This window comes from Chaetodon trifascialis, chromosome 4 (genome assembly GCF_039877785.1).
Source record: "Chaetodon trifascialis isolate fChaTrf1 chromosome 4, fChaTrf1.hap1, whole genome shotgun sequence".
Classification (NCBI taxonomy): domain Eukaryota; kingdom Metazoa; phylum Chordata; class Actinopteri; order Chaetodontiformes; family Chaetodontidae; genus Chaetodon; species Chaetodon trifascialis.
Genome location: NC_092059.1, coordinates 16,190,343 through 16,217,106, shown reverse-complemented (window position 1 = coordinate 16,217,106; position 26,764 = coordinate 16,190,343). Strand labels below are relative to the sequence as shown.

Sequence of the window (26,764 nt, the reverse complement as noted above, 5' to 3'; positions counted from 1 at the left end):
GAATACAGCTACTTTGTTCTGACAGCCCCAAAATAAATAACAAAGACGGCAGGAGGACGAGACGATCAGCTGTAGCTTTCTTGGGTTTTCCTAATTTGATTAATATCGCAGCTCTCTGAATAGTAAATTGAGTCACCAGTAAGAGTTTAATGCCACCAGATGAGCACCCATGATGTAATGTAATATACAACATATTAGTTAATCAGCTGTATGTATTCGTCAGTGAATGGAATGATCAGCTAAAGGCTGGAAATCACCTTAATGAGCACGGACAGGTCAGATTAGAGTGGACTGCAGAAATGATGCACGGTCAAAAACACGTCACATTTGTGCGTTTCTTTCAGCAGTGTGTAACTTGTGTATCATCTGCTCTGCGTCTTTCATCATTGTGTTGTGTATGTGCTCAATCAGATATGTTTCAGCACTTGTCCTAATTACATACATGGTGTAATTACATCTGGACTTTTGCAAACAAGATTGTTCTGATACACGTCTTTCAAACAGGACTTGACACCCTCGGCTGTAGCGCGCTGACTGTCTGTGATGCCGTGAGGGCTGTTTGTCGGCAGAGAGGCAGACAGAGACGGAAACCATGCTCTCGCTTCAGCTCTCCAGGCCAAGCGGCTAAAAAGCTGATCTCTTCAAAACATGACCACACAAAGTCGACGCAGACTTAAAGGCCGAGCTGAACATTTGGTTGACGGGAGGGAAATGGAGCAGGGGGAGATCAGGCTTTGGGTTCTGATCATTTCTCTGGCTGCCATTGAAATTCTGCCTCTATGGATCCAGTATAATCAGAAATACATGCTCCGAAGAAGCAGATTCAAACATTACTATGAGAATTACACATGCCGCGTACTGATATATTGCTTTTAATCTTTTCCTTCCACGTCCATCATGTTTAGTGTATCATCTATGACATATGGTATCTGTACACACTTGTAATGCAAATGCAACTGAATTTTAATGACAAGTCATTCTGAATACACAGCTCCACACCCTGCTGCCCCAGACTGAGAATAAGACGGAGGAGATGAGGACTGTCTGCATCTAAAGTGATGATCTAAGACTGTGGGCTAAGCAGGGTCAAACAGAGTCCAAAGCCTGGTACAACCACCAATCAAACCCCTGGGGAGAAGCAAGGTCTTCATCCATCATCTCCTCAATGAAGAGCACGCACACACACACATTTAGCTCATGTGCGCGCACACACACACACACACACACACACACACACACACACACACACACACACACACACACACACACACACACACACACACACACACACACACACGCACTCCATCCATCTTCACTTCAATCATCCTGCGACTCTCCCTCTTCCCAACAAAGTTCATCCTCTGAAGCCAGACACGTCCGGTTGAGCTGCAGTCCAGTTTTTGCAACTTAAAAGGATTACTTGTCCCTTCTCTGTCCTGACGCTGCCTTTGCAGTGCTGCCCCCCCCCCCCCAGCCTCCTACACTCCACCCACCCTCACCCCTGGGTGCAGTACAGTAGGTTAAAATAAGAAAACACAGCTGCCCCGGTGAGCTCTACAGCGTTGTCCTGCATCTGCCTGAGACAGAGGCTGCCTGCGTGACTCACACTGCAGTCACACTGCAAAGACAGGAGGAGGAGGGGAGGTGGGGAGTGATGGAGGGAGGATAGATGGAGTTGCTAGACATCAGATAAAAAATAGCGGTGCACTCATTTTTCCTTATGCGAATTATACAAATGCTATTGCTAATTACTGCCAAATCCCTCATCTTGCTCTGACTGAGTGTTGTGGCTGAGACCCCAATGACTTCATCTCTTTCTGGGCCAATCAACTAATGTTATCATGAGGGCGGGGCTAATGAAGTGTTTTGCAGCAGACAAACACTTTGGACACTAATGCTTTGGCTTTGTTTGGGCTAAATGAAAAAGGGAATAAATAAGTGATTTTCTCTGACGCAAAGGAGTCATAAGGAAGACAGAACGGCAACATATGCTGTTATTTGTCCGAGACAATGCTGAGCCTGATCGTGTAGGCAGAGGAGGGACAGAGAGAGTCCCAGGAAGTGGTGATTTTATGACCAGTCAGTAGAAATTATGCCCACATACATAAGACAAAAAACACGAGGCAAAGCCATTACTAAATTCAAACAGCCAAGATGCTGCTTGTGCCTTTGTCTGCTGCAAGACCTTGAAGTTTGATGCAAAAAGTGAGCCAAAACGACGACACAATACACTGCAGGACAATGCACATTATGGCTCATTCTGATATCCTTTATATGATTTGAAGCTCGAGGTGAGAAAGAGAAAAAAACACAGACTGAAACAGAGTCTGTTTGAGCAGCTGCAGGCAGACATACTGACAGATAGAAGTGTACTTTAACTCATCCACAAGCACTAAAATGCATCCTCCAATGACCGGAACAATGTTGGCCATAAGCAAGACAGAGAGAGAGAGAGAGATGGTTGTCATGAGGACACACACGCACCCACACCCACACCCACACACACACACACACACACACTCACCAGCCTGAGCTGCCCTGACCTTAGGGATGACATTCCTGAAGGGCCCGCTCTCAGGCTTGAGGGCCAAACAAACAGGTGCGTTAACACTCACATCACGAGCAGGTGTGGCTCCACATGTGAGACACTCGGTGACTGACAGGATGACCACAACGTTGAAGTTTAGTCATTCATTTTTGGTAGTTTAAAAAAAAAAAAATGTAATGATGAAATGATGATGCAACTTCACCGGTTAGAAGTGCGTGCGTGTTAATGAGGGATAGCTGAGGCATGCAGTGCTGTGTATGCACACTGACTGGTCAGATCAGCATCAGACAGTACAAGTCTGCACAGCCCTGGGACTGGGATGGGAAACATGTACGCGCGCACACACACACACACACACACACACACACACGGGAACTTTCTAGCTAACTAAAGTTCTCTAAAAAGTCTACAAAGCAGCATCAGTGACAGAGTTGAGTCACAAGGTGTTACCTGACATAACCTGTGACAGAGGGGAAGCTAGGAGAGGAGGGATGACCCCGGAGCGGAGGTGAGGAGGACCTGTTTAAATGAATGGAGAGTCTAGAGAGATGGAGCAGAGGGTCAAGGGCAGGGCAACATTGAAATGTAGAAAAAGACGTTAATGAGAGAAGGAAGAGGAGACTGAACTGTGATGAATCTGAGCTGAAATTTGTCTGATATGCTCTCAGGGGGTTCATAACTTTCAGGGGTCCTTTGAAAACCACTCAAACTGCCCGTTGTAACTGATACGGAGGTGAGAAGCAGAATCAAAGCAAGGAGGATGAGGCTGGAGACATGACCCCCCCCCCCATTATCACTCTGCTGTGTCACTCTGACCCTCACTGCCAGACCATAATAACAAATGTAGCTTTACTGTGGTAGCTCATAGTGGAGTCATAACCACACTCATACTCTCTCTCACACACACACACAGAGTTGTAAAAGGTGTCATACTTGTATTGCTATTGTCAGATGACTCTCCACAACAAACACACCATAAAGCAACTAAGATCAATAAAGACATCAGCATCTCCTGCCCTTCTGCTGTGAAATGACATACTGGGTACAGCATGAATGTACGATGTTTCAAACTGGTTCTTCAACAAAAAAACTGAGGCTTTTAACTAAAATGGACAGATACAGACTCAGGCCAAGTCTGACCAAGCACCAAACTGGCATTTAGGCTAAGTCATACATTTGAATATTCTGTGTGTGCAGCTACGCACTTGCACAGACAGAGAAAGCGTGGACTTGACTGTGAAATTTATAAGTGGCGATAAATAGCTTTAATGTGGTATTTTGTGAGATTTAAAATCGATCTATGCCAACCGCTGAGTGAATACATTATTCAGTGGATCAGTGAATGATTTATTGCAAATGCAGAGTCAAACTACAAAATCCAACCACAGATTACCCAGCTACTCAAATACATAATGCACACACAGATAAACAGACCCACACACGTCACAGCAGCCTGTCTTACGGCATTAGAAATCACTGCTGATACTACAGTCGGTTATATAACAGATTGGGACCCCGGGCAGCACCCTGAACATGGGTGACCTCGCACTCTAATTAGACCAGAGAGCCCTGATCTGCTGGTTATGACACAAATGAAGTGAGTGAAGCTTGTTCCAGTTGTCAGGGTAAATAAACTCATTATGATGTTGAAGATGCAGCCTGGCATTCTCTCTCTTTCTCATTTAACAAACACAGTTCAGACATATGTGAGTGACACTTTCTTCGATGGCGGCGAGGTCTTAAGGGCTTAAGAGCTGTCGAGGAAACTTGGACCCAGATATTACAGTGACACCCGAGGTCTGGGACAAATATCTGTCCGTCAAAAGGAGAATGTTTGCGGTAAGCCCAGGATTTACCCTCAGCTTGTTTGAAACTGTCTGTCACACTGGTGACATCTGTATGTTCATGTGCAGTTTCCAGGAAAGGAAAGGACACCCACCCGAGGACTTCCAGCAGGCTCGGCGCTCGGCGTCTCCCTCTTCCTCTGCTCCTGGGTCACGATGTCTTTCAGATACTCATTTACCTGAAAGAGAGAGAAAAACAGGGCTGAAACTCACTGAGGCGGCAGCAGCAACAGAGTAAATGGACTGACAAATCCATAATCTTCAGCTCACATTGCCCTGATACAAAAACTAATATTCTCACATTCAAACTCTAATTTGCTTAGTCAGCTAAAATGTGAGGCTCTATGCTTCATTGTGTACGAGCTGGTATTGAAATTTACACAGTAGAAAAAGTGAGACATTAGGATGTGAACAAATTTGACGCATTTACTTTAGTTTGCTAATAAATTATCTACTAATCATGACTGTCGCCTCCATAAAGGACCACAATAGAAGTCTGCGTTAAAAGGAGCTTTTGGATTTTCTGAATCAACTGAAATTTGAATTTAATCAGCCTGAAGTCAAGCTGAGTGCAAGTTGAACTGATTTTAATCAAATCTAATCTCACTCAATCCTGCACTTTGGACAACTTACAGCATGTCTCCTCAAGTTCATATGGATGACCTTAAAGCAGGAATCAGCTGGTAAGATGGTGAATTTTGGACCACTGGAACACTAACGGCCTCCAACAGAGAGAGCCATATGTCCGATCAGTGGGACTCCACGACCACACCTGTTAACTATTGCGCGTGTGTGTTTGTGTGTGTGTGCGTGTAGCCCAGAGTTGGCAGCAGCCCAGCTCCTTCTTGAAGAATGTAAACAGACTGGGCCCTGTAGCACTGTGTGAGGAGCGAGAGCCGTTTGCACATGCAGGCCATGCAGCAACCACGTATGGACGTAAAAAGGCTGATTTACACAGTGCATGTAGGTTGAGTGCATGTAGGCTGAGTGGGCATTAGGCCACATTTTCCAATGTAGGTCATAAAGGCAGTGAAAGCAGTAAAAAAATGGACAATCCCATCTTTATTATACCCTGGAGGATGTTTTCTTGTGTGCTGTGAGTTCACCTGTACATGTCATATGGTGTAACTTTAGGGCATGAAGCGGTGTAAATGGTATTTAGGTCAGTGGTTTTGAGTGGAATATCTTGCAACCCCACTGTGCACAGTGGAGTTTCACAGGCCATGCTCTTTGAGCCCCGCTCTGGTGAAGTGACCCTGACTCAGTGTATGTGCAGTAACTTGTGTACAGTATGAGCAGCAGCCTGATACTGAACAAGGTGACTTACTTCAACTGTATGATATGGTACAAACCCAATGACCCCAGGAGCTAACAATATGCCCCTGCAGTCACAGTGTATCTGTCATATTAAAAAATATGTGTTTTTTCGGCTGCAAAGGTGCGTGCTGGATTTCTAACCCAAAACAAAACAAGAGCATCGTTATGAAACGAAATGCGTTGGAAGCCAAAATCGTAATTGAGCTAAAATTTGTCTAACTGCCGCGTCCTAACAGACAATGTGTGCCATCACCCACCTTGTTGATCCAGGTGGTCACTGCGTCCTCTGTGTCGTAAGGAGCTTCCACCTCGGGGTCGAAGGATGAATACTGACGAACGCAGGCCATCACCTTCTCCATGCTCACCGTCTCCACTGTGTACGCCATCATCAGAGTGTCGATCATGGCCAGGTGGGCGCTCTGGAAGAAACGGTGCAGAGAGAGATTAGAGGGTGCTAACGGCTAGCTTTGAGGTTGTGGGTGTTGCTGTCATTGACTGCTGTTAGTTCCTGCAGATTGTATATTTAGCATCTTTTAGCCCAGCTGTCAGTCACTGGTGCTGCACAGCACAGTAAATGCATCAAGATAAGCTTACAGTCCTGTTATCACCAGCTTCAGAGGTCAAAGCTGTCCACAGGGGTCAAAACCCCAGCTGAGTGTAAAATGGTGCATGATAGAAGAGTGACACATGAGAAAATAACCCCAGTCTGGCACTGCAAAAAAAGTGAAGTAAACAAGAATCAGTATGATACTGTCAATGAGTGCGGACCCAGGCAGTGAAAGGGCAGCGATTTACAGGACAGGACCAGGCGTCCAGATCGTCCACTGTTACGGGACTGCTAGCCTTTGAGAAGCCCGAATAAGACATCTTCCTGACAACATAGTCCAAATAATAGAATCTGCATGCTTCATAAGCTGCTCTACTCATCACTATCGCAGACTAGACAGTTTTATTTTGAAAAACCACAAATATAAATCAGTTTTCGGATACATAATCATGATTAACTGGATGCAGCTGTGAACATTTTTAACCAACTTAATGTGCGCGTCCTACTTGTCATTAGGTAAGACTGCGGTTAGCTGAGCTCTGCGGCATCAATCAGTAAGTAGAACACGTCAGATAATCTAAGACTCAAACTACCGTATTTGCAGCATGTTGCTGCATGAGGACTCCTGCACTTTGGCTCCTCTCCCAAAAGGAACTGCTTAGAAAAATCACATTTCAATCTCTTTTCTGACATTTAAAGGAAACAAAGGAAGGGAACGAGCGGTGCAAAGAAAGGTGTGGTTACCAGTTCTATGCTGCAGTATGCAAATATGTTTACACAATCACATTCACTATTTAGTATGCAAAGCTAATACAGCAGTGTTACAAACCCCGGCTCGGAGGGAAGCAACACAATGAGTAGACCAAAAACATAAAATAGTTTTGATATATTTATTAACTGAAATCTAGGGGTTAACAAAAGAAAAGAATGAAGTTGGCAGCAGGAGGAGTGGGAGAGAGAGCGATTCGGGGAGGTGTGTCGGTTTTTGTAGACTGCTCACACCTGCAGGTAATCAGGAACTCTCAGGTGAGTCTACCTGAAAAACAAAAAGAGATAGCACCCCCCGATTTCAAGACCTATAACAAGCAGTGAGTGTATGAGGACGTATTCCACGCCTCCTCTTCTAAGGGCAGATACCTGTTTTGGGGTGAAAACTTCCTCAAATCTTACCCACAACGTGACCTTGTCTTATCGTGTCATGGCTCTGGTTTCTACCCTCTAACGATGGACAGAAACTCAAAAACTTTCAACTATGAGAATGCAAAAGGTTCATCCCTCCACAGGCCGATGGCTGACACAAAAAGGGTTCATTTAAACATTTAAATGGATGAAAACAACCTTTGTGTTCATTCATGCTGATGATTTGAGTTCTCATACTGCGGTGGAAAGTCACAGGGAGGAGGCTGTGGTGTTGGATGAATGCTCAAAGTATGACTCTGACACCTGAGACAGGTGTTCCCTCATACCAACAGTCAACCACTGCTTCTTTTAACTACAACTCATCTTTTGTCACCAGGATCTTCCTTCCCTTCACAACCGCAGCCTGCTTCTGACAAGCATAATCAGACTGGCTCAGAGGCAGCCCGGCCCCTGTTGTGCCAGTGTAAAATATAACTGATGAGCTTTTGCTTGGTTCCCTTCTGCTGCTTGCAGATGTAAATTCATATTTAGTTTGTAAGTTTATTTTTGAAGACTGATACCCAATTAGCCCATGCTAACTAGCTATGTTACATCATGAAACAGATGCTGCCTTACGAAGTTCAAAGCGGAACAGAATAATTTAGAATTAACATAAAAACATTATTTTTCCAAACCAGAACAGACCAATCCAGACGTCCACAGCTTCTAAAATCACTAGTCAGAAAACAGTTCTTTGAGCTCTTATCTTTACACACATACTGTTTACATGAACATACTTAAAGCAAGACATTGTTTGGCTTTTTTGTCCATTAATCATGAAATAATCAGCAGGTTAATCAATAATGAAAACAATTGGTAGCTGCAGCCCTCGTCTTTATGGCACCCTGGTCATATGTGTATTTTACTTCTTGGCTCCTACCTTTAGCGCCCTATTAGTCTATACTGTCTTGTGTATCCACCACACACCACCCAGGAATCAAACCACCAAATATTTATACTTGGGTGGCAGCTTTTCCATGAGCTAACCCAATGAATCAAAGTTAAAGTTAAGTTCAAGAGATCCGCTGTGATGCAGTGCAGTCAGAGAACGAAGCGCTGCAAACACCACTAGAAGATTTTATGGTGGGAATGATGCTGAAGAGCTGTGCTGTCACTCTGCTTGACCACTGTAAGCGCAGCTGCAGCTCTGAAAATACACTGCTGTGTGACGCTGCATTAGCTTAACGCTTAATTTCCACTATCTCTGATGAGGCCACCCAGCAACAAACCAATCCCATTTAATAATACACTGCCAGGACGTCTCCTATTGGCCTTCATTTAGCCTGTCCAAACATTGTAAAGCATTAAGCAAGCAAACGCACACACATGCACACAGAGCACAGCAACAAATCCGCTCTGTAGCCCCACAACAAATGATCAACTCCAGACAAGAGCAATTTCAAAAAGGCCAAGGGACCAGTGTCATTTCTCAAAGGCCTCTTTCCCCGTCCTGTTTCCTCCTCTCTGCTGAGCAATTTGAGGATATTGACTTGGATCTGTTGTGGTCTGATGAGATAAAATGACAACAAGGAGAGCTAAGCGTATTTACTAGACCGCAGACCTGCAGTCTCTTACCATATTGAACGACAGCAGGCCAGCGTGTGGGGGGGGGAGGTTAGCGTCAGACCACATGCTCACTCCAGGATTCTGGTGTTTCTGGTGCTGGGATCATGAATACTTTATAACGCCACAAACATCTTTCTGCACTTAATTCGGACTTTTCTGACACAGCACTTAAAGTGTGACACCCACAGTTTCCTTCCCTCCACGCAAACTCCACTGGTTTAAAAAAATGTAATTAAATGGATGAAGAGAGCGGAGGAGAAGGAGCAAAGATGATGGAGAGTGATGCAGATGAAAGGACGTACGTCTAATTATGCTCAGCTACATTTAATTACGCGAAATCCTGAAACAAAGTACAGTTTAGAGCATCATTCATGAAAGCAAGCATTGTTTCAATTTTCAGCATGAGAGAAGGAAAAAGTGTCACACTTGAGCCTGAGGGCCAAAACTTCATCAGATTTGCTGTTTGCGGCCTCACACAAGCATCACAGAGGTGTCGAAGAGCTCCAAAGACATCTATGGATCAAACTAAAGGGTTTAATGAGTCTGACTCTTGAGATCAGAAAGGAAAAGTGCTTGAGCGGCACTCAAGCTGCTGACTTCAAAGTGACGCCTCGCTGCAGAGATACTGCAACAGACACGGGTTTCTGAAGGCTGATATTACTGCGTGTTCATATTTAAACCCCAAACTTAATAAACTTGACATATTCAGTGTTTGAACCTCCAGTTTTATGGAAGGGTAGATAGACTGAAGGCTAAAATGGCACATGGGGTGCTAAAATTCCTGCATGCTAATAGCAGTAGTATATAAAGCTTCATATGCTGCAATCAGCACTGACTACTATCAACGTGATACTCCACTACGATTCTCAATAAGACAAATGTGGAAATGTCCTTTTAAAGGTCCTCTGCACTCAGTGCTCAAGAAGCATATATAAATAGCAGTGGGCTGTAAGTGAATTAACTCTGAGGAAGAGTTGCTGTACTGTGTAATGCAGACATGGACAGTCGGTGACAGATCAGCTGACCGTGAGTAAATGTCAGGGGAGAGCTGGGAGGAAGAACAGCTTCAGTAACTGCATGGATGCTGAGCGGTAAGTAAGACGGAGGTAATGAGAGGAAGAAGGAGGGGAGGAAGAACAGGAAGCAGGGAAGAGGCTGACTGGCCAGAGCAAGCTTTAGCTTGTCTCATTAGAGCAGACCTGCCTGCCATTTGATTGGCTGGTTCCTCTGTGATGTCCCATGACGTCGTGTTTTCTAACCTTCAGGTGCTGCTGAGCTGCTTTCCTTCAGCGTGGCCGTACTTCTTATTCACACAGTTGCACATATCCATAGCTTGGAGCAGCTCCACTGGAGTGTTCAGGGATCGAATGCCTCATCTAGACAGCTGCAAGAGGGGAAACTGTTGCTAATTCACTCCCTTTTTCCAGGATTCAAAATGCTGACTTTCTGAGACCGCCACTGTCCCTTTAGTCCCTGCTTCCCCTGAGATACTGCCTTTATTATACGCCGACTATGAAAACTATACTAACGTTTGATGAGAGAATTGCACGCATTCATCCAGTCATGGACCATTCACACTCACACTCACACACACACACACACACACACACACACACACACACACACACACACCTTTTCTGCTCTCTCATCTAAGCTGATTACGTCTATAAATCTTGTTTTGATTTCTCGAGAGGTAAGAAGATGCTCCTTCATGGTCAATATCCTGCTTTTATTGTGCTCCTACATTGCTGGCTCTCTGTATTTCCACCCGGGCAGAGAGACCAACACCATTCATCTTTAATACGGCTTCTTGGAGAAAGAGGAGAGATGAAAATCCACCGTAGAAGCCCGATTTAACATCGCACAAAGGAAGCGCAGAACACAAACCGCCACAGCCGACAAAAGATAGCGTGCGCTGTGTTTCACCTCAGCTTTGTGCATCTGCTGTAAATAAACTAAGATCTCTATTGTGACAGCTCTGAGATGCTTGTTGGGGCTTGAACCAGGTCGGGAAAGATGCACAGCACTTCACTGCGTCACCATAAAGGATCACTGTGAATTCATTAGAATCAACACACTGGCTTTGCTTCACTGCAAAACCATCTGACCTGAGCTAATGGCCACAGTAATGTCTTTCGCACAACTTACAGTAAAACGCTTCAAGGGGCTTCAGCGGATGATGGCTAATGATCAGCCTGTGCCTGTTTTCGTTGGAGAGCAAGGCTTCCTTGATTATTTATGATAATCCGCAAAGTTTCTAAAGAAACTTCCACCAGAAAAATTGGGAGCAGAAAAAGGCCATAAACTGAACAAACCTACAGTAAATCACCAAACTTCTGCACTGCAGTCTCCTGGACCTCCGCAGGTCTGAGGAAACACACACATGCACACACACGCACAGTGATTCAACATTAACTCAGGGGTGATGTAATATTGAAAGGCGGTCTGCTTTTAGTATTACAGCTCTCCTGTCCAGGCCCACAGGCTCCACGCTGGGGCATATGTCTAAAAACTGAATCCGTCTTGCTTCAGGTAACTTCACGCCAACTCAGCTGGACATGGAAAAGCTCTCAGCTGTACCTCTCTCTCTGGACTCTTTTGAAGGTCACCACAAGTGCTGCAAAGCTAAAGCTAAAGCAGTACCTCGCTTTTTTTTCACGTGAACACATAGTCTTTGCTTTGGTGAAAATGACGGTGATTCAACCTTTATTGTACCAGGATGCTCCATAGAGATTGAGGTGAGCCTCTTTCAACAGAAAGGAAGCTAAAACAGCAGTTTGGCTTAACAGCGACACTTGCAGTTTATTCACCGTCCATGCAGCAGATAGACGCAAACATTTTTGAAACTGGAGCTACATGACCAGAGGAAACAGAGAAAAACGGCTGTGGTATTCCCTTTTCAACCAAAGGTAGAAAACCTACAACGACCAGAATGCAGTGCTCCCGCTGGTGGGCGGCGCACTGCGAGCTGGGTGGTGTTTGGTTACAAACGTTCTCCTATTACAGCCAAACAGTCCACTAAAACATGTTTCTGGGAACATGTGAGGCGAGAAATCTTGATTCAGATTGACTGATCAGCACTGCTCACCGACAGTCTGAGGGAAGTTTAACACTGGATCTGCATATTATACCCACACCGTAATGACACAAAGATGCACAGTTTCCCTTTAAGCTTAAATCTTTGCAATACCCAGAACTGCATTTTGAATTTGGACAAATTCTCCTCCAATTGATCAAAATCTTTTGGAAATGAAAACCTCTTTTTCCTCTGCAGCCTGTCCTTTTCAGACGGAGGCATGGCATAACTCCTCTAACAGCTTGCCCGATTGTGAGCAGAAATAAAAAACGCTCTCACACACAGTTGTACACATGCCCGTGCACACAAAATACCAACTGCGAGGTCTGGCATCGGTTGTGGGAATGGAGCTTTTAAGCAGCATACCTTCCCCCTCCATATGCTCCCAACCCCAACCTAGCAATTATATGGAAACCTCAAAGCTAACCTTAGAACGCTATCTGGGGACAGGATCATGGCTACCAGCCAGAGTTGACCTAGCCTGGAGATACGCCTGCACTCCAAATCCGTCCATCGTGTTTGAAAAGGCCCGCTGGGTTGAAACTGTTTCATGTGTGGACAGTGATTAAAGAGCCTTCGATTTAATTTAAAGGGAAATACCGCTCATTTTACAGAAACAGGGCGGACATCTACCTGCTGTTCAGAACGAATCCCTGCGACAACGTTACAATTCCTTGTTGTTTCTAAAAAGTTCTTATACGCCGTCTTTGTCCAAAAAAAAAAAAAAAGCTTTTCTATTTATGTCATAGTCTCCATTTCACACTAAGTGAGATCTCATTGCAAGCCAACCCTGAAACTGGGTCTTCAACAAAGCGGAGCATAGTGCTGCAGATTATCTGCAGAGCGTTGCCAGATTTTACCAGTCACCAGATCAGGATCATGGCTCTCAGTCTGGCTGCACACTGACTGTGCTAAACATCGACTTATGTGGGGAGAAAGACAGAGAATTTTGGTGTGTTTTCATGAGCAATTGCGCGCGACAATCAAAGCTAACGCAGTGAATGCAATGTTCTTTGATGGGAGTCATTTAAATCATGAATCTGTTATTGCTGCATTATTGTGTTGTACCTGTCAGAACTGACTATCACTTATTCAAATTAAAACACATGCTATAATAGCACAATGAATAATTACACTCGCTTAATTTCATCTCAGAAAATGGGATTCCTATCTAAAGTGCTGCACCTGGCCAAATCTGGCAGCATTAATTCACGACAGATTAAGTGCTATTACAGCCTCACCAACCCTTAATGCCAGCAATAAGGGGAAACCAGGTGAATAGTTTAACGTCTGCAGCAAGGATGATTTGTCATAAAATCCCCTGCTCTAAATTCTAAAGAGAAATTTTCCTTATTAGAATAATAAGCTTACTGAGCCATTAGACCAGATCAGAAGATGTACTGTAGGATTTCATACTGACGAGGTCCAAAATCTGCACATTCACCACAGATATGTTACTTTTTCCTGTGTGACGGAGACACAGAAACCAAGCACTTGGAAGGTGTTGTGTCTCTTGCACTGAAGAAGACATCCTGATTGGTGCTTTGTGAGCGGGTTACTTCCTCAGGCTGAGCCAGCAGGCACTCACCTGCGACCGAACACACGGATCCCTCCAGGAACTGTCTTGTGATTCATTCTCAGACTGGCTCCTCACCCGGGGTCAGTTTGCTTTGGAGCTCTCTCCCAGGCTCACACACTCTCTTTCATTACAACAGCTTCTTTATGATCCGTCTTTTTGAAAAATTATTTCTGCATACCGAACAAATGGACGCTCATTTCAGTGCAAAACAATCACTGGTTCTGACCTGTGTTGAATCAGATCATATGGAACATAAGGCTAAGCATGTTTTCCTCTCTAGACATGTGCTGCTGTGTTCAGGGTTGAGAGCAGAGAAGCATCCCCACTGGCTTTTCTTTGAAGATTAAAAAAAACTCTATATTTTTAATTAAAAGACAAACAAGCGGAACACATGAGCCTGAAACACTGTTTTAACTACAGCACGGAAAGATGCTCAGGACGTCACGTGACATCCCATGATGTGCTCGCTGCCTGCCCATCCATACCGTGCTGCCCGGGAGTCGCCGCTGGCACTGAGCAGAACATGCTGGCTGTGTCTTCGCCGAGGCCCAGGAGGACAGACAGAGCTTGGACGGGCCTCCCTTCCACCCTGCTGCTTCAGCTCGCCTTTGTTCGGAAGATCAAGGACAGAAGAAGGACAGAAGAAGCCAGTTTGATGTTGAGGGGTCTTTTTTTTTTTCCTGCCTGGCTCTCAGCTAAGCTTTCTGTACTTGACCTTATGTGTGCGTGTGTGTGCGTGTGCGTCTTTGTGCGTTAGAAATGCTGCCTGCCTGCTTGTGTGAATCCAGCATTTCAGTATTGTGCGCCTCAGAGCACATAGCTGCACATGCAAGCACACACTGCGCATACGACACAGAGGCAAAGGCACCCCCCCACTCTCGCACCCACCTACACACACACACATGCATGCATGCAACACCCTGCCTACTGGAGTGTAACCATGGAAACGAAGCGCCTGCCCAATAGGGGATGTGATGGAGGCAGCAGAAGAGAGGAGGAAGTGTGTTCACCTCTATTCATCCGTCCTGTACAGGAGCTGATGAATCAACCTGTCACATAGCAAAACTGAACCGACAGACATTTTTTATTCATGTAATAATTTATTCAAAAGTTTATGTAGCGATTGCTTTGACTCATTTTTCCATATGAGACAGAAAATATTAGAAATGTGGTGGGAAAGGGTGGAAATCTTCCCTCCCTAAAAGTGCAGACTGGAGCTTTAATTACATTCTTGCTAAAATGTGTGCAAAAATAACACATAAAAGAAGCATCAATGCTTCATATTTCTGTGAATTTACATTTATTTCTGGCTCTTTTCTTGTTGTTAGCTTTTCACAGTCTCGTCCGTAACACACACACTGACGTCAGTGTGCGTTAACAGAAGAATACGATGCATGTACATGGTGTTACACACTTCAGTGCTTCTCATTTCATTGTATACTAATCGTTCTGAGATACTTAAAATGTCAAACTGACAAGGAATGACATCGTTGAGAAGTAATAACTGCTTCATAATCAGACGCAACAAACAGGGATTTCCTGCGTCCACGTTACAATGGTGCCTTACTTAATTTGCCTTAAAGTACATGTAAAGAAATCCAGACTGACAGTGAGGTGAGCGTTCACTCTAAAGCAGCATGCTTTCAACAGGAACTATAGAATAAATCTGTGTTCATGTACACATTAGAAGAGCATTCGCCATTAAGGCTGGACTTAAAAGCACTTTAAAAGCACTCTCTAACATAAGTGTGACTATCAACCTGTCTGCTTTATGGCGTTTCTGACACACAGTCACAGACACAGCATCCACACAGCCAGTAAAGCAACTCAGAAACCTTATTCGGTGCTATGCTCTCAGTATTCACAGCGTGCAGCTCGCAGCATAGAGCCACGGTGGAGTCTGATTTATACACCACATTAAAACTCTTGGCAGCAACATGAGCTATTAACTACAGCTTTATTAATTAGTAAAGCGATGACATTCAAGGTTCGACAGCCCGGAGGAACCTCGACCTTCACCACGGTGAGGTTAAGGAAGTTTTGAGGTTATTCTAGTCGGGCGTATTTTCGGCATCTAATACATCCCCAAGCTACTATCCTGTGTGTGATCTGCAGGCTTTTCCCCAGAAAACTGTTTGATTCTGACGCGTTTCATCACATGATTTTATTTATTCAGAAGATGACGGCCTAAAGAATAGCTAAACTTATTACATTATAGGTTGGTGTTGGGTGAAATAATGCCTCTGTTCTTGTACACAAATGTATTTTCTAAATCTATGATCTCTGTGGTTGTGGTCTCTATTCCAAGGTGGCACAACACTGTGTGAAATCCTGCTCTGGTGTCCCAAGAAAAGGCTGGATTTACCGTCGCGTCCTTGAAGCTCAGGGGACGGACAAAATCCCATCACCACCTGTACCATCGACTGAAATCTGTAACAACAATCCTGCATTTCTGCAAAGCCGATTATTTGAAGCCGGGGAAGATAAAGAGGAGCGCTTGTCCCATTCTCATTATCACTGCTGAGGTGCCCCTGAGCAAGGCAATTAAGCACCAGTGCACCAGCAGGGCTGCTCTGTATGAATCAGGAGCAGAGCGCTGTGGCGAAGTGTTCATGTTGAATGACAGTACTCGGAATGAATAAAGCAAAATGCTTAGTGTTAAACACGCTGTACAGAGTGCAGGCAGGTCCTTGGACAGCTACACAATAAGATGATATTATGTGACAACAGAAAAGCGTCTGTGGTTTCATATCACGCTCTATTGTTTGTATTGTTGTCTCGCAAATCACACTCTTTATGGCCATATTTCTCGTCATGCGGAGGATGCTTTGCGTTCCTCCGTACAGCACGGATACAGGCAGGAAATGTGCATGAAGGCGACACAAACAAGCGTGGAGGAGAGTTAACAGGAGACGGACTCCGACCAGCCTGAGAAAAGCCTGAGACGTGCGAGAAAACTGCACTTTGCAAATTACACCGCAGTTGAAAAGTGGTTTCTATTTACCTTTTTTCTATTTTTTGAAATTTACTATTTGATATATTTTAGAGGATATGATTCAGAATGTAATAAGAAGTGGGCCGTTCCATGTTGTTATTTCATACAAAGAGTTCATTCATTGAATATATAGAAACTGTGCTATACCATGGTATGTACCGCTATCTGGATAATAAATAACATATCAGGTTATGGTTGTATCCCACAGAACACATGCAGGCATAACAAGACTGAATGTGTTTTCATTCATCATCTGTACACCTTGGCTTCTTTGCCGTCATTCTCGTCCCTCTCAGTTAAACGTCTCCGCAGCAGCATGGTTAACCTTTACATCAGGATGTCGATTCGTCAGGGAAAGATGTTGGCCTTTACTTCAATAACGTTCATCTGCTGGTTGTGGTGCCTGATATTACGTTTTCTCACATGCGATTCATGTTCCTTTGTGTGTGTCGTGTGTGTCTCCCAGAGTTTCCACTCAGTCACCGCGAACAAAGCTGATCACACAGCATTTGGAAAAGAACAAATCGAAGAACTTGGCACTGAGAGCCTTTTGATAATGAATGTTATCCATTATCATGCTAGCAGCTGTGCTTCGTGTAGGCTGCGACGTGTAATGCTGGAGTCATTTTTCAGCTCCTCAGCCCACATCCACATCTCTCCCTCGCGCTGCGAGCGCCACAGGTGGAGGAGAGCGTCAGCGATGCAGAGCGGTGTGGGCGACTGAGTGGGCGATCCCGATCCCGCGTCTTCGCATGTGGGAATCTGTCACATGGCTGAAGACAGAGGGGTGAGTGGGCAGAACGGTGACGGGAAGAGCGAACGTCAGTTTGACAACCTTGTGAAAATGTCAGCGCGTGTGCTCCGTTATGACGCGTGTCAGACGGAAGTTCAGCAGCATCTAACTCTGCTGCTCGCTGACCTACTAAAGCTCCGACATCCCGTAAAGATGCTTATTCTGAAAATTCTTCCACTGCGCCTTATGCAAACTGCTGAGTTTAAAAAAAAAAAAGCTCAGCTTGAAATGCCATGAAGCAGCATTTAATGACATTGCTGGCTCTTATCAAGAGCAGCTTACAGTTAGAGCGGCAGGTAGATGCTCAGTCTCATGCTTTTGGGGTAAAACCAGAGATGTTTTGCTTACGGGGCAGATTATCAAGCCATCAAACAACCCTCGAACTCTTCCAGAGGAAATTTCTGCTCTTGCAGACTCTCCAGAGCTCATACTGTGGCAGCTTCTGGTCACCTTGTCAACCCTTGATGTTGAAGCAGATTCTAAATAATAAATGATCCCCTACCTGAGCTGTCATTCCAATGTACAGCAGGTAATCTGCATGCACTGTCTCAAGTGTGTCATGTCCTCACAGCAAACAATATGTTGCACACTTTTCCCTAAAGCTCATTAAACCTTCAGCATTTCTCAGACCATGACGAAGTAGATCTCCTTATGAATGAGAAGCAAGAAATCAGCAGTGACCTGAAAAGGGATGGAGTAAGGACGGCGTTTGGGAACTGTTAAGGGCTGAATGTCAAAATGGGTGAAAGGGAGACAGACGAAAGGGGTAGACAAAGACGGAACGATGTTAGGGCGGTGAGAAGACTGTCAGACGGAAGAACAATGGAGGACAGAGGGAAGAAGGAAAGTGGAATAGCAGAGGGTAGCTTCACACTCCTCTGGCAGCTCATTTTCACATTCACAGCAACCTGCTTGGTCTCCCACACACACACACACACACACACACACACACACACTCACACACACACACACACACACACACACACACACACACACACGCGCACGCACACCGGGTTAAAATCAAGTGTAAAACCCTTATTCAGCTCTGGAAGGGAAAATAAAGTCGTAAATAAGCGACTGGTAATCCCGCAGACAGAAATACACGAGACTCCCTCAGATTCACAGCACAAGCTGCGGGCACACCTGCAGGACCACGCCAAATCCCACTTAGTTCAGCTTTAGACGACAGAGTTTGAGTGGTACTTCGTGAGACACTGTCGGCTTGTGCTAAAATACGTGTCGTCTTCACAAAACAAAGCACTTGAAATGTAAATCCCCACAAAACTTAAATAATTTCTGAATTAGCATAGAAGGGAAATTAAAACCAGTGAGACTCTACAAACAGACTGCAGGCAAACTGTGTGCTAATTGTGTCTCAATTGCAATTCACTGAAGCAATAAAGCCTCCTATTGAGACCGAGCGCCCAAATAATGAGGATCCGTCATTCTCACTCAACAGGATTCCTGCACAGCCATCTCTATAGTGAACATGTGGAGAGAGACAGACGAGCTATAAAGACAGTGAGAGATGACAGATCCACACAGGGCAGTGGATGCCTGGAGGTCTAAATCAGCTTGTACTGGTTTTTTTTTTTTTTTGGTATGGGAGGACTGAACACCCCTTCTGTCTCAGCACTGTGGCTGTGCTGGTTTGATGCCCTCGTTGGTTTTGTATTATCTTTTTAATTCCATGTGCAATATAAAAACTGTTGTTATTATCTGCAGTTATGGGCCATTAAGAGACAATGCGATTTCAAACACTATTACAGTGACCACAGGGATAAACATTTTACAAATTATAGCAGCTGAATAACTGCATTGATCACTGTCAGCGGTGTGCTCGACTGTGAATTTATTAAGGTTGATTAAATTCAACATCTATTTTCTATTTACAGATATCTGAGCGAACTTTTCAGAATAAAATCCCTGTGATTATAAGACTTTCCTGATAAGCAGTATGTTCAGCATGCAATATTGCCCAGTTAGGATGCAGCAACGATTACTCAACTTGTACAGCTAACATGCGCTCAGCTTGTGTGAATGTGAATGCGGGTACCGCCTCCTGTTCTTGTACCTTGCTAGTCCAGTATGTTCTGTTTCCTGGCTAACTAAAGTTTAAAAGACACGCTGGATGGAACGAAGGAATGAGGAAAGAGACTGTGCATATGAAATACGCTTAAGGGCCTCAGGAAAAAGGAAGCACTATCACTGAATGGTACAGGACTCGACTGCTGGGAATACTCAAAGCATGGCCGCTATGACATATTAAGAACAACTTGATGCCCACAAAGCAGGAAGTTAAGAGTTTTTCATACAATTATTTTGGTATATCCCAGCCATAATCTCACCAGCGTCCCTTAAATTCAAGAAAAGGATTCAAAAACTCTCTCTTACCATTTGCAGAGGCCTCTTTCGAAGGTCCCTCTCAGTGACCAGCCTCTCCTGGTCGGTGATGTAGAGTCCACGCTGAGCCAGCGCCTGGATGACAGCATCGTGGCCCAGCAGGGGCTTGGCAGAGTCGCTCTTCAGGATGAGGCTGCCGGCCCGGCAGTACAGGTCCGCGGACAGCAGGAGGCTGGCCACCGGAGGCTTCAGGTGCTCCTGCTCATACTGGTCTGTGTAGAAGGGGTCCTTTAAGTCTGCCGGGATGCTGTCTGTTAGATGGAGGGGAGAGGGTGGGAGTTGGGGTAAGACTTCTGCACTGGCTCAATAACGGCCATATCATATCATTCACAATAATACTGGTATAATTTGTAATTTGATAATTGTTGATGCAGATGCACAACAAACCACGTTAATGTGCAAGAAGTGACTGTAATGAGAAATGGGGGCAATGCAACAAACTTATTTCACCACCTCAAGCGCGCTGAATACGAGCAGAGCCAAAAATCTGGCTAAAAAATCCTAAACCAAAAATATCTTTCAGTTTGCTGTAACATTATCTCAAATCTTACTCCTGCAGAAATACCCTGAATGCTATTTTTGGGCCACATCACCCACACCTACGTGGCAGCAATGTGTTTAAACCTTTTCACTTCAAATATTCATATGAAAGTCCTTCGTAGTAGCATGTTTTGAATTTCCCGACAAATGACCATCAGCATCTCCAAAATATACAATAATATAAGAAAATATAAGAAAAGCTCAGATGCAAGTTGAAAATAAAGGCAGGGGGAGCAGGATGAAGGCTTTCTATTCCTGTGCTAAAATATGGAAAACAGAACTACTTTGTCATGTTTTTCACCCGTTTCTCACGAGGAAAGACGATTTGAATTCTGCAGAAAAGCTATGGAATAAAAAAAAGGTGAAAAACGGGTAAACTGGAGGCGAGCTGCTGCACAGAGACGACAGCTTTATTCCAGATCTGCAGCGCTCGGGGCACAGATGCTGGGACATTACTTTTATTTGGCAAGCCCGCTCCTCCTTTCACTGCCACGCTTTGACAATATCTTGACACGGATATGTGTGGATAGACCTCAGCGTTGCTATGGCAACTGCAGGAGGAGCGGAGCCTGATCGATTCATCTAGTCTGTATCTCTGCAGCTTCCAGCTCCCTGGGAACACCCCTCGCACTGCCTGCCTCATCAAAGAGTGTGTGTGTGTGTGTGTGTGTGTGTGTGTGTGTGTGTGTGTGTGTGTGTGTGTGTGCACGCGCGCGCATCACCTCAAGCAAGTCCACTGCATGGGGATAGTCTACGAATAATTCAAAACCAGTGTTTTTTATTGCTTTCGTCTTCTACCTTTTCTTGCCAGTGTTTGCTGAGCTGGGAAGCGTTTTTAGAAAGCACTTCCTGAAACAGAAAGCACGGCTATTATACAGAAAATATCAGCAAGCCTCTTATTCTGCGACCGATTAAACAACAATTAATTGGTTTCAAATGAGACGCTGCTGCTGCGTGAAAGCATTGAAATACATGTGCACACACTCCAGATGCAGAGCTCATCACTGCGTCCGCAGCAGGCGAACAGATGGAAATTCAGAGTGTATACAGAGAAAAAGCAGCGTGTGAGGACGGGTTTACACTCCCCGACACTCCGTCCTCCAACACGGACACACAAGCCCCCCCCCCCAACACAAAACAGTCAATGAATCACCTGCTTAGCTGCCCACTATCAGCGAGGTCATCTCCAGATTGCCTCTGTGCTGTTAGGGAGCAGAAATGCAGACGGCAGCAGTAGCAGCTATCTAGGTTCGATGCCTTTCCTCTAAATACTATATTCACATTATTGATCCCAACAAAGAAATGAATCTTCCCTCTGGCCCTCCCCCTTCATTCTCCACAGGGTGGTCAGAGGTCACGCTGAGCTACACAACAACATCCCTGTCGCTGATAGCAGGTCAGCGTTGGCTCAGGTTACTAATTTCATTTCTTACATTTGCTGTATTTCAGCACTTAACTGTGATGGGAATTCTTTGAATTGCTTCACATCCACAATTTTCCAGTATTCAACTGCAGACTACAGAGCAGAGCCACTTCTGTTTGAATAAGGACATTTGTTAAGTACTTGTTAAGGGAAAGTGGAGAGACTCACCAAAGCATTTCCCTAGTATTCAAACTGGACAGTTTCTGGTCACAGTGACTGTTTACATGGGCTAAATATTCCAGTTCTTGCTCTTATTCCCACAAAGCTGTTTACATGGCAAATGAATATTCCACCAATATTCCTGTTTAAATGCAGCTGTGTGTACTCTGATTAACAAACACAGCCTCGCTATTACGTTCGATCAAACATCTCCTTGAAAACGTCAGCACTGTGGCATTTGTACACATCCAAAAACCTGCTGATATCCAAGCCCTCATAATGTTCGGTGTGTTTCTCCTTCCAAACCAGAAAGGCTTTTCTTTTGTACATGTATCTCTACCCCCGCCTTGTAAACTGTTGGCTAGTCAACGCACAGAGCTGACCATTAACAGGCGAGAGACAGTTTATCCAAAACTGAGGTAAAAACACATTTTCTGAGTGGACTGTATACACGTCCAGAGAATGCTCCTAAAGCCTGAATAACATCTGCATATCTCACGTCTTAATAGGAAAAATGGTCCAGAGTTTGCTGTTTCCATTGGAATAACAGCGGAATATCAGTGTGATCAGAATCACCTCCGAGCTCTGCTTATGAACCAGAGCTGTAGCGCAAACACTGGTATCAGTTTGCTGTCTGATAGTATTTGATAGCATTCTCTAACAGCAGATGATCTGTCGAATAGGCTACATCTTGTATCTACCAGACTGCATATTCCTCATGCTCTCCTGCATTGGTGTAATGAGGCAGATGCATGTGAAGTATTCAGAGCAGCGTAGGCAGGGATCTGGAGATGAGCCTGCTCGCTCGCTCGCTCTCTCTCTCTCTCTCTCTGGAGGGCTGTATTTTTGGAATCAGCCCACTTCTATCAGTCCTGATTGAAAATACACAGAGGATCTGCGAGGAATCTCATGTTTGCTGGGCTATTACAACGCAGTACAAGGAATAATGTGCTCTGCTCTGTGGCTGCAGCACCGGAATACCATTTCTACTGCTCTTCTCAGACAAACAGAGCTGTACGGGTTATTTTCTTAAATGTGCTGATGAGTTTAAAGCCTTACAGGATCGAAATGAGAGGAATCTAATAGACGGACTGGGTTTATTTTAGATCTTGCACTTTGCATTCATGAAAACAGATTCACCGTGTTACTGAGTTATGACTGTTGAGCCTGTTCGCACCAGTGCAATCAAACTGAAAAAGAAAGTCTCCACAAAAATAGATGTTGTTGTTTTGTGCGATCTTTTATCTGTATTTCCTTTCAAAGGTCTGGTTGGAAATGTGAGTCACACAGAATGCAATCACAACCAGCAGATTGGAAAACTGACCCCCCTGATCGGAAGTCTGCTTGTGAATGTAAAGCTGTTTTCCCAAACAGCGGGTGTTCGCCACAAGGGCCGTGCATCTCAAATATACTCTCTCTACCTGCGAGAAACAGGTTTTTGAGTGAGGGCAAACAAACTCTAATAGCTAACGACAAATAAGGTGTTAAAATGATTCAGGCGCTGAAAGTGAATAACCAAGCGTATAACTGAAACACGGTTAATAATTGCTCTTGCGCACTGACTGTACTGCACGTCTGAGGGCTGTCACACAGTGATTTCCCTCAGCAAGAAACTCCCAAGGTGAGCTTTGCTAAAACCCAGCGTTAAACCAAAATCATTTTCACTGTAAGTGAATGGAGACTGGCCTAATCCATACAGCAGGCTGTCATTTAAGACCAATCCTGCTCATTTCTCATTACTTTTAGTACAGCGTATTTTATTTCTGTTACATTAAAGCAAGGGGCAGCATTGAAATAAGGTCATATACAGTAGTGTGGGCCACGTGCCTCAGAATCGCACATGTCACATGGGAAATACAAGAAAAATTGGGACACAATCAGTGTCGGGAAGCTCAGCCGTAGTTTGTACACGGTGACAGCAGCCTCAGTGTGACACACATAGATATTCTCTTTGAGCTACTTGATGCTTTAAGGCTTCAGTTTGATTAATTCAGCTCGTATGCGTATGGCATTTTGGCCAGCAGCCACGCATTGCAGCTTTAATTACAGCTCTACGGCCACGCACGGTAGAAGCATGATGCCAATCATACAAGTTTTTCCACATTGATGGTCTGGAGGTGAAGTGATCTTCCTGTGCTTCTCTGTTCTCTCATGTCACCTTATCAGGCCTGGTTCTGTCACATAGCACAGCACAGCACGGCATAAAGTCGTGCACAGGTTTTAAGAGAGTGCATGCTTTCTGGAAATGCAGAAAACTTCCAAACCCCCCCCCATAAAAAGTGAAAAATAAAGCCATTATAAGGTGACAGACATTGCAATTTAGCACATTTCCACTCTGATGGTTGAGAATCCTCAGCAGCCGGTTCTGTTGAATCTCTGCTGTTTATGTTGTGTAAATGTAGCTTAAAGGTGTGTTTCAGTAATACACCACCACAGCTCAAAGTCCCCGTGACATGAGAGGGCTTGTCACAGAGATGTTGGCCTGAGGAGATGATTCACCGTTGATGTAAATCCATGTTGTTGTAATTCCGACTGACGGACAACAGAGGGTGATGAGATGTTATTCATTCATTACACAAAACATCTTTAATTCCAGCAGGTGCAGCCTCCAATCCTGCAAATCCATCAATTGTGAGCAATAACAGCATCATTTTCAATTATTCCGAGTGCAATGAATGCATGTTGTGTGCTTCCTCTGCATCAGTGCCATGCAGTACATTTTGCCAATAACAACTTAATGTGGTGACAAGAACGGGATCGTTCATCTCAGGTGAACAACCAGAGAACAAACCGGCCCGTTTGAACCCTTGGATGATCTTCTGCGAGGGGAGCCACTGTGTTCCAACCCTCCCATCTGTCTATGTATTATCCATATCGGCCTTGATCATCACACTGAAATGCCATTTTGCTTTCACTGCACAGCTTGAAAACGTGGGTGGCGATTTAGAGTCAGGCGACATCCATGCATACCCCGCCTTAAGATGAAAGCTCGATTAAACGTGAAAATAATGTACAGCAATGGCAGCGTGAAGCCACTTCTGACTACTTTTTCATCACAAAACAGGTTTCCCCCTTTGATATGATGCTCTGAGGTAAACCCAGTCCATCAAATATCACATCATATATAAGAATCAAGCTGTAAAAGCCTACAAACCTTTTCATTTACCCCACATTACTGTGAACCAGTAGGCCCACTCCTTATGAGCTGGCAATGCATAAAAACCTCACATGTGATGCCTCTCTTTCTAAATTTGGATGCAGTAGCAGCCCTGAAGGTGACATCATTTGGGACACTTTCATACCTCTGTGTTATTACTCTCAATACTCCCTTTCCATTAAGCTGGGCGACATATTTATCGATCACCGGGATCCAGCACCGGAAACTGGTTTTATCTGCTCTCTTGGGATAAAATTTATAGCCTTTCCAATAGGCAATTCATTTAACAGAACACAACGGTGTTTGTGAGCCAAACAGGTTTTACTTTGATGGAAAATCATGATATTCCTACAGGGCAACCTAGCAGAGAGTGCTGCCAATCAATCAATGATGACTCCATACTGAACATATATAGTTTACGATGTCTGCGCAGTATAAGGCAGATTTGAGTCATACTTGTTTCTCTAAACCACAGGTATATTGTGCGTTTATTACACCAGGGTCTGCAGTAATCAGTGAAAACACTGACAAGCATGTATTTGTCAAACTAGCCTCATCACATTGATGCAGGTAACCGTGCAGGTACACTGATCACCTACCTGTCCCGTACGCTTTGGCCACCAGCCATGTGAGGCTGCAACAAATTTTGGCTCGGGAGAAGTCATAGTGCTCAAAAGACTTTATCGCTGGAGCAACGAAGGTCTTCTTCACATCCCTGACGTCCTTAACTTCACCCATATTTCTCCCTCAATCGTGTTCTTCAAGCCTACGAAGCAGCGACGCAACGCGAGAGCATCCCAGTGCTGGAATTTCGTGGAAAACAATACACGGCTGTAAAATGATGAGATGCGATGTCTTTCCGGAGACTATTTACAGGTTCTTTCAGTCATAAAATGTAAGGCTGGTTCCGTTTCTTCGTCTTATCCAGACTCGTTCACACAATGAGCCGCTAGTCTTGCTGTTTTTCATCCATTCTGCTGTCTAGCGTTACCAGTTGAAATGGGCTTCGTCGGACCAGGCTGGGAAGGTTTCCTTGGGTTTCAGGGGGAAAAGTGCTCTTCAGCTGGAATGAAAACAGAAATATTTCCATTCTTTGGGTTTTCTGGAAGCAGGCGGCTTCTCTCTTTCATGTCCATCTATTCTTGAATAGATAACTTATATATATAACATTCCCCCCCTCTATTCCCTCTCTCGGTGCTGTGCTGCGGTTTTCGTGCCGCACTGAGGCTCTCCAAGCCCTGCACCTTTGTTTATCAATGCGCATGCGCGGAGTGTACCTTCACTTGCTGTCGGGAACGTTAACACTTCTGTTTACGGTATATGTTGCTGTCTGGTATTTATTTTATTTTATTTTTGTTATGTTTAAAGTGGTTTAATATTGGGATCTGCATCGTATCTCTGTTAAATATTTGCATATAACAGGCTAATTTAATCGTTAAGTATCGTAACACATGGCAGCACAGCTTAGTTTGATGTTTGAACATCCTAGTACTTCCAGCAGTGCAGCTACATTACCCCCACGATGTAAAACATGGCCTCAGATGCATAACTTATATAACGCTAAAATTTACAATCATTTTCACCAGATTTAGTCAAAAATACTTCAAGCAAGCCTGTTATAAAGCTGAATGACCAGGG

The 26,764-nt window shown here is 44.5% G+C and overlaps 2 protein-coding genes across 5 annotated transcripts in view; one reads left to right on the top strand and one right to left on the bottom strand.

The window, feature by feature from the left end:
* Nucleotides 1–26,399, bottom strand: part of camsap2a (calmodulin regulated spectrin-associated protein family, member 2a) — a 47,605-nt gene extending 21,206 nt beyond the window's left edge. For 2 of the 4 annotated variants that reach the window (XM_070961592.1, XM_070961595.1), the window contains exons 1-4: nt 25,726–26,374; nt 19,839–20,098; nt 5,967–6,128; nt 4,488–4,571 (exon numbers count right to left, since the gene is read on the bottom strand). In XM_070961592.1, coding sequence (XP_070817693.1) covers nt 4,488–4,571; nt 5,967–6,128; nt 19,839–20,098; nt 25,726–25,864 — 645 coding nt within the window. In that variant the 5' untranslated portion in view covers nt 25,865–26,374. Of the gene's footprint in view, nt 1–4,487; nt 4,572–5,966; nt 6,129–19,838; nt 20,099–25,725 lie in introns of all 4 variants that reach the window. The other 2 variants (XM_070961593.1, XM_070961594.1) reach the window with 2 other exon arrangements.
* The window catches only part of LOC139330599 (GRAM domain-containing protein 2B), a 93,049-nt gene that overhangs the window by 59,444 nt on the left and 6,841 nt on the right, over nt 1–26,764 (top strand). The window lies entirely within an intron of this gene.